The 8,886-nt window shown below is 41.0% G+C and overlaps 1 protein-coding gene across 1 annotated transcript in view; it reads right to left on the bottom strand.

Moving 5' to 3' along the window:
• Positions 1 to 8,886, bottom strand: part of GCH1 (GTP cyclohydrolase 1) — a 64,687-nt gene that overhangs the window by 38,224 nt on the left and 17,577 nt on the right. The window contains exon 2 of the mRNA XM_042445949.1: positions 5,712 to 5,821. Within this exon, the coding sequence (XP_042301883.1) occupies positions 5,712 to 5,821 (110 nt within the window). The remainder of the gene's footprint in view (positions 1 to 5,711; positions 5,822 to 8,886) is intronic.

The following is an 8,886-nucleotide window of genomic DNA, read 5'->3' as shown; positions in this document are numbered from 1 at the left end:
CTTAGGACTCATGCATCATTGAAATACCATACCTCCAAAGTGACTCGAAGCAGCTTTATTTTGGCCTGTCTGTAACAGGCCATAGTTTCCATTCTAGACTAGGTTATTTAACTTTCCCCCAAGTTTAACTTTTATTTGCTCACCCACTCTTAGAAATCCATGAAATTCCATCTGTTTGCAAATCTGAAATTGCTCACACCAAATTAGATCAAGATCCTAGAATCATGGAATGATAGAGTTGGAAGAGACCTCCAGGGCCACCCAGTCCAACCCCCTGCCATGCAGGAACTCTCAATCAAAGCATCCCCAATAGTTGGCCATCCAGCCTTTGTTTAAAGACCTCCAAAGAAGGAGACTCCACCTCATTCCGAGGGAGTGTGTTCCACTGTCAAACAGCTCTTACTGTCAGGAAGTTCTAATGTTGAGCTGGAATCTCTTTTCCTGTAGTTACCATACACAGGTTGTAGGATAACTAAGGGTTGGGGATAGCACACTGCTGGGGACACATGTGGCCCCCATGGATGTTTTTGTAGCCCTCACCATTTCCAGAATACCCAGAATGACATTGTTCTGGCCAACAAGAGAAAGAATTGCTTTTCTTGGAAGCCTCCAAGTGCAAGAGTTTACCTTTTGAATTAGTTGCAATGCCTCCTGGTGCTTTTTAAGACCATAAAATACCTATTTGCTGTGTGTTTGTTTGCTTGCTTATTTTTAAGTAGTCCATGGGGCCCATAGAGGATCTGTGGGCATAAAAGCGGTCCCTGGACTTTCTGCAGTTGTCCACTCCTGAAGTAAATACAGTATTATACCCATATCCACAAACCTGGCATTCTGTGTTCTCTGTCTACGAGGACACAATCTGTTTCTGGGCATAGACTGTTTTTGTGCATTTCCAGGCACAAGTACTATTTTTTGCCTATAAAGCCTCATACAGTTTAGGGTCCGACTATGGGAATCACAGAGTTGGAACCCCGTTCTGCCATGCAGAACCCCATTCTGCTATGCAAGAAGATGTAATCAAAGTACTTCTGACAGATGGCCATCCAGCCTCTCTTTAAAAACTTCCAAAGAAAGAAACTCCACCACTATCTGAGGAAGCATATTCCACTGTCTAAACAGTTCTTACTGTCAAGATGTCATTCCTAATGATGAGGTGGAATCTCTTTTCCTACAGATTGAATCAGTTGCTTTGGGTCCTATTCTCTGGAGTAGCGGGAAACAAACTTGCTCCATCTTCAGTATGATATCCTTTCAAATATTTAAACAGGGCTATCATATCGCCCCTTAACCTTCTCTTCTCCAGGCTAAACATGCCCGGCTCCTTAGGTTTCTCCTTTTAGGCCATGGTTTCCAGACCTTCCACCATTTTACTTATCTTCCTCTGGACACTCTCCATGATTGTCTCTTCCCCTACAAGCCCACCTGAGTCTCACAATCTTTAGAGGAGTGCTCTCTCTCCATCCTGTCTTCCTTCTAGGTTCAGTTGGTGGGAAAATGGGACAGGGCTCTCTCAATGCCTTTGGGAGTCAATCTGCTCCCTCTCTGCTCTCATTTCACCAGCAGGCAAAGACCTTCTTCTTTATACAGACCTTTATTTAGCCTTGACTGACCAAAGTAGTGTGATGTGAAACTGGGTAATGTATATTTTAAGTGTTTTAATTGCTTTAATTTTAATTTAAACCTTTGTACTTCATATTGTTTTAAATTCTTTTTTTAAAAAAGTTTTTATTTATTTTACATGACATAGTACAAATATAACAGGTAGCAAATAGGTTGATAAATCAAATATAGTCAAAAAATGAACTAATTGAAGTAAATGTTGGCAGCATGAGCTTTTGCAGACTTAAGTTTACTTCCTGAAACTGAGAGGCATCTAAGGAAATAGAGTTAAGTTTACGAAAGCTCATGCTGCCAACCTCTTTCTTTCAGTTCATCTCAAAAGTGCTACAAGATCTCTCTACATACTGATTCTACAGACTAACATGGCTATATCTTTGAATTATACCACTAACTGAAGTAAAAATAAACAGTGAAGATGGATGCTAATGGGTAGGATTATAAAGATGAAAACATCTGCAGTGCATATCGCTGAGAATCAAAAATTTGTTGGTCTCCTGTTAAGACATTGTTCCAAAGTTCTAGATAACAAACTGTAAACTGCTTTTAACCCCATTCAGGAGAAAAGTGAGATATAAAACAAACAAACAATATTTCTCCAGTCCGCCATCCTACTCTCCATCAGATTTTGGCAGGGGCTGGGACCACAGGAGCTCAATGGTAAGTCCATGTGAGGGGAGCTTTGATCACTGCAGATAGAAAAAGGGAATACCAATCTGTGCACTGGCTAAAAATCCTCAAAAAAGACATACACATACACAGGAGTAAGTGTATTTACACTTGGATATTCCACTTACAGGATGCCACCATGGCCTATGCATATCCTCCTATCTCCAGGAATTGTAATTCAACTTTAAAAGTGGATCCCATATCACTGGGATGTTGAATCCACCTGAAGATTTCAGATTAGTCTTTAAAAGGAATCATCCAAGGTATATATGTTATTTCTGAGTTAAGGTTCAGCACCTTAGATAACTCCTTCAAGTTTCATCCAAAGCAAGAGCAGATTCACACTATCAAGGTGCCACTGGAATTCACTTCTCTCCAAAGTCAACTTTTGGTTTGCTTCACTTCTGAGAGGAGATGCTGCAACCTGTGGAGCCTGGTAAATGTGAGAAAATGGCCCCCGGAGCCTTTGATAGTGCCCCTCTCTGGTCTGCCCAAACTGGCAACAGATAGCCAGAATTTCAAGCAGGGTCTCTGCCATCATTTCATACATGATTCTTTTAAACCTGGAATTGCCAGGAACTGAACCTGAGGCTTTCTACATACAAAGTGAGAGTTTTGCTGCTGAATGCAGCTGAATCTGCATTGCAGAATTAATGCAGATGGACTCTGCTTTAGCTGCCATAGCTCCATGCTATGGAACCCTGGAACTTGTAGTTTGTTGTGGTGCCAGAGCTCTAAATGGCTCACAAACCTACAAATCCCAGAATTACAGAGCATTGCACCATAGTAGTTAAAAAGATGTCAAAGTGCATTATTTCTGCAGTGCAGAGGCAGCTTTCCAGCCTGTTTTCCAACTTTGCTGCAAACTAAATTTCCAGTTGGAGGGACAGCTATGACAAACAGTTCAAAGGTTGACAACCCAACATGTGTATATCAGGCATAAACACCTCAACAGAGAAGTTCACAACTCTCTTTTGCTTAGAGAGTTAATTGAAATTGAGCAACAACAATAATTTTCTCTCTTCCCAGAACTACTATTTAGTTTCACACACCCTTTTGATCTTTGTATTTTCCATGACTCTCCATTTAATCATGAACTAAGTTTGGAAAACTTTCAGGCTTTGTCCAAGAAGTACCTTTCCATGAATGGGAGGAAGGAAATGGTAAAGAGGCATAAAAACCTTTCCACATATCACTGAAGAATCCCTAAATATTACCAAGCACTGCCCAAATTTGTTAGGAACAAGAGGAAACGTTCTGGGTACCTTGAGAAGGTTATTGACAGGCTGCCATGTGTCCAGAGGAAGGTGACCAAGATGATCAAAGGTCTGGAAACCAAGCCCTATCAGAAGCTATTTGGGGAACTGGGTATATTTAGCTGGAAGAAGAGAAAACTGAGAAGTGATACGAAAACCATCTTCTTATATATGAAATGCTCTTGTGTATAAAATGCAGCCAGCTTGTTTTCTGCTCCTCCAGAGGTTAGGACCTAAACGCAAATTCAAATAATAAGGCCCTGTTAGGAGGAATTGCTTAATGCAAGGAGCTGTTTGACTGCCTTGGAAGGTGGTGGAATTGCCTTCATCTGGAGTTTTAAAACAGAGGTTGGAAGGCCATCTATCATGAAGGATTTAGCTGTTTAGCTCCCTTGTGGTCCCTCACCTACCTCAACTGTTCCTTACAGAGCTTGGTTTCCAGATGTTTTACTATATTTCTCATTCTCCTTTGGATGTGTGATTGCTTGTCAATTTCGTCTTTAAATTGTGGTGCCCAAAACTAGAAACAGTCTTCCAGGTGAGGTCTGATCAAAGCAGAATGCAGTATTGTTATTACTTCTCGTGATCTACACAATGCAGCCTAGGACTGCATTGGCCTTTTTTGCTGCTGCCTTGCACTACTGACTCATGCTACAGGGAAAAGACTGGAATTAAAGACCAGCAGGACTCTTCCCCAGAAACAAAGAAAGGATTATGTTGCCACATTTCCCTCACTTCACTTGATATATAATGAGGTAAGCAATTACAGAGGTGGCAGAGACCATTTTCATCTCCAGAATTCCCATCCCCAGGGACATAAGTGACATAAAATCTCTTCTAGCTTTGTTTTGACAGATTTTTGTGGAGTGCCATGGAAGGAGGGAGATATTATAAAGCAGCCCATGGGTTTCTGGAGGGTGAGTCTTCTGTAGGCAAAACTGTGAGCCCTGGTGGTGTAGCGGTTAAATGACAGCACTGCAGCCACAACGTTGTGAGTTCGATCCCAGGGCTCCAAGGTTGACTCAGCCTTCCATCCTTTCATAAGTCAGTAAAATGAGTACCCAGCTTGTTGGGGGCAATTGGCTTACAGATGGTAAACCGCTTAGAGAGTGCTGAGTTCAGTGATAAGCGGTATAGAAATGTAAACTGCTGTTGCTCACTGTCTTATTTTGTAGCAGTTTTGAGATTTTTAATGTTTTTGGATGAAAAGTGCATTAAAATTTTAAATATTTTTGCCTGGGGATGTGATGCCTTCTGGGAGCATCAGAGGCTTCAAAATGGTGTCCCGGGGGCCACATATGGCTCATAGTCTCCACTTTCTTTAGCTATGATTTATAATATACAATGGTTAATAACACCATCCACAGAATGCATACATATAGTACATCAGTCACACAGGATTATCCATAGTGCAGAAATAAAGCAGTTTGACATTACTTTAACCCTGAAAATGCAGTGGTTAAATGCCAGTACTGCAGCCAGTATTGCAGCCACAAGGTTTTGAGTTCGATATCAGGGCTCCAGGGTCGACTCAGCCTTGCATCCTTCTGTAGGTCACTAAAATGAGTACCCAGTTTGTTGGGGGCAATTAGCTTACACAGTAAACCGCTTAAGTAAACTGCTTAGAGACTATTTAGTTCAGTATAAAGCGGTATAGAAATGTAAATGCTATTGCTGTTGCTGTCATGGCTTCAAGCTGTGGAATCCTGAGATCTGTAGTTTGGTGAGGCCTTCAGCCTGGTTTGTCAGAGAGTTCTCTGGTGCTTCACCAAACTACACATCTCAGTATTCAGTAGGACAGAGTCACGGCAGTTAAAGTGGTGTCAAACTGCTTTATTTCTGCAGTATTGGGTACACCCACAATCCCTCAGAATGCATTAAATGGATCAACAGGCATCCAGTTTAAAGAAAGACATTCTAGACAAGAGTAAGCTCAAGTGCAAGGACATCAGACTAGAGCTTAGTTGGGGGATTCTGGGAGTTGTATTCTTAATAAATACCTTCACTAAACTTGTTTCCCTTGTCAATGACTGATTGCCTCCTGGGTCACATCTGCTGGATTTGCTAGTTAATCCCAAAGGGACTTTGCAAGCCAGAAGTCAGAAACACTGGTTTTCATGTTTGTGTTCCACCAGGAAAAGGGGGAAGAGAAAAGTTTGTAAAAATTACCTTTCCAACGAAAGGAACCAGATGATGTTCACACATTGAGAACATGTCTATGTCCTTGACAATCACCATCTCATCATGGTCTTCATCAAATATGGCATCATTAAGTACATCTGAAATCAAGGAAACCACATCAGTCACAGGATTAATATCTATTAACATTTATGTCTGAGGCTGGCTCCCAGTTTGTTTTTATATGCTTATTTCAAGAATTTGTAAACTGCAGTTCCATCCCAGAAAAAAAAAATGATCTCAGAGTAATATGTGTTTTTTAAAAAATTGAAATCAACAATACCAAAATGGGCAAAATTTAACAATTAGAAATGTAGCCAAAGGGGAATAAAATATCTGAAGGGAATTTGTGTAGAAGATGGAGCCTGCTTGTTTTCTGCTGCTCCAGAGACTGGGACATGAACCGATGGATTCAAATTACAAGAATGAGATTCTACCTAAACATTAGGAAGAACTTCTTGATTATAAGTACTGTTTGACAGTGGAATAGACTTCTTTGGAGGGTGGTGGAGTCTCCTTCTTTGGAGGTTTTTAAACAACACTTGGATGAGCACCTTTCAGGAGTGCTTTGATTGTGCATTTTGCATGGCAGAATGGGCACCTTGTGGCCCCCTTCCAAAACTAAAACTCTATGAAAGCATATTGTTTTGTCTATCATGAATCTTCTGCCTATCAACAGAAGCCAACTGGGTAACTTTAACTAGTAGTTCCCAAAAATGTATCTCCAGAGGTCTGTCTCCAGATGGTATAAAATTCTTTTCCTTGGGAATAGAAGCCTCTTATGATGATACTAATGCAGATTCTATAGCCTGAACATTTGTGACTTTTGTATCTTCTTTTTCTTCTACTACTTCTGCTACTGAACCTCCCTTCTCCAAAATGCTTGGGACCAAAAGTATTTCGGATTGCTAATTGTTTGGATTTTGAAAAATTTGCATATACTTCATGAGATATCTTTGGTGATGGGACCCAACTCTAAACATAAAATTCATTTATGTTTCATTTACACTTTATACATATAGCCTGATGGTAATTTTATACACAATATTTTAAATAATTTTATGCATGAAACAAAGTTTGGTTAAATCGAACCATCAGAACGTAAAGGTATCACTATATAAATCACTCATGTGGGCAATTTTGGATTTTGGAGTATTTTGGATTTCAGAATTTCAGATAAGGAGTCTCAATTTGTATAAGAATATACATATATATTATGGCTTTCCTTTTCGTGAGACCAAATTCAGCCATGAAGTCCACTAAATTTCTACTTCACAACAACCAGACTTTTGAGTTTAAAATGAGCAGTCCAAATGTGGTGTCAAAGTACATGTAAAGCGGATTGTGTATTCCTTGGGCCAAGATTCCAGATGTGTTTAGGAAACATTAATGGGTGGGTGAGTGAAACCACCATGGTTTCAGGCTGTTTTCTGTTGAAACATAGTCCCAGAATTGGCCCAAGGGGCTTAGCCAATATGCTGTACTAGTCTGAATGTTGGACTAGAGGTCTATAAGACCAGGGTTTGAATCCTAGCCATGGAAACCCACTGGTTAACCTTAGGCAAGTCATACTCTCTCAGCCTCAGAGGAAGACAACAGCAAACCCCTTCCCCTACTATAAACAAATCTTGTCAAGAAAACCCTGTAATAGGGTCAATTGGAAATGATTTGAAGACCCATCACAAGGGTGGGGGGGTTAGAGGAATCTCTACAGGGGCCTCAAGACCCACAAAAGTGTGGTTTAGGGCACATGCACCCATAGGCCTGACTTCCCCACCTTGATCTAAAAGTTTTCTCCCATCTTGGATAGCTGCCCTGGTCCTTCATAAGTAAGAAGTGTTGTGGAGGGGGGATGCCTATGAATAAATATGTAGTTTGACCTCATTTTATACTTTCTACACAGTTCATGGATACCTTTAAAATAGCCTGTCTGATTAAGAACAAAGGGGAGCAGGGCATCAAAAGGTTCATTGCCGTCTCCAAGCGACTAAAGAGCCAATATAAAAATTCAACAGCTGTGCCAGCCGCCTTGTCTTTTATAGCTTCCTCTGACACACAGAGAGAGCTCCATCCACCCCTCTTTCAAAAACCATATACAGTATATTCCTATGCGCCGCTATTTGGATCTGATAGTGATATGTTATCAAGGATGGTTTTAATTTCCTGTACTCAGGCCGACTGACGCAGGTATCCCTGGCGACCATGACTGGAGGATCTCTGCTTGTTTTGTTGTGTTTTGTCCGATGAAGGGACTTGAGAGGGTGGGATGTGAATGGAGAGGATGCTATTTTTCCCTGTCAACAGAGCAATGAGTCTGCTCTGGGTTTTGGTCTGAATTTTACAGCCATCACCCCCAAATGTGTGCAGCATCTTGAATAGCTCCTCTAAAGTTTGGATGGAAGCTCAGAGCAAATTCACTGCCGAAACTGACATAGAAACCACTGGCCCCTAATGCATTCAGATGATGATGGTGATGATGATTAATTTCTTACCCACCTCTTCCCATGGATTGAGGTGGGGAACAACAACGGGCCAACAAATATGCATCAGTTAGGAACACAACATCAATTAAATCATACATCAGTTTAAAAGAACAAACAAGACAAGTACTAAATTCATTGTTTAAAATTTACACTTCTAAAAATCTTCTGGAAAGGCCTGCCAGAACAGACTAGTCTTCAATGCTGTTTTAAATTTGGAACATATATTCAGCTGTCGAATCTCTTTCAGCAGGTCTTTCCACAGTCCAGGGGCGGCTGAAGAAAAGTCCTCTGGGTGACAGTTGCCAACCTAGTCCTGGCTGACTGGAGTAAATGTCCTCCAGAGGACCTGAGTGTATGGGGTGGATTATAAAAGAAAAGATGATCCCATAAGTCACCTGGACCCAAACCATGTAGGGCTTTAAAGGAAATAACCAACAGTTTGTACCTTGTCTGGAAACTAACTGGCAGCCAGTGAAGTGATTTTAATATTGGTGTAATGTGGTCAGTCCTGAGTGTCTCAGTTATCAATCTGGCTGCCATGTTCTGAACTAATCAAACTTTCCAAATTGTGTACAGATGTAGCCCAATGAATAGTGCAGAAGGGCAAGAACGATGAAGTGAGTCTGTCCTCATGCCCCTTCCCCTAAGCCACTTACAAACAGCCATGATCATCCTCATTTCCA

The sequence above is a fragment of the Sceloporus undulatus genome, chromosome 1 (genome assembly GCF_019175285.1).
Source record: "Sceloporus undulatus isolate JIND9_A2432 ecotype Alabama chromosome 1, SceUnd_v1.1, whole genome shotgun sequence".
Classification (NCBI taxonomy): domain Eukaryota; kingdom Metazoa; phylum Chordata; class Lepidosauria; order Squamata; family Phrynosomatidae; genus Sceloporus; species Sceloporus undulatus.
The sequence above is the reverse complement of the archived record's forward strand: the minus strand, read 5'-3'. Positions and strand labels throughout refer to the sequence as shown.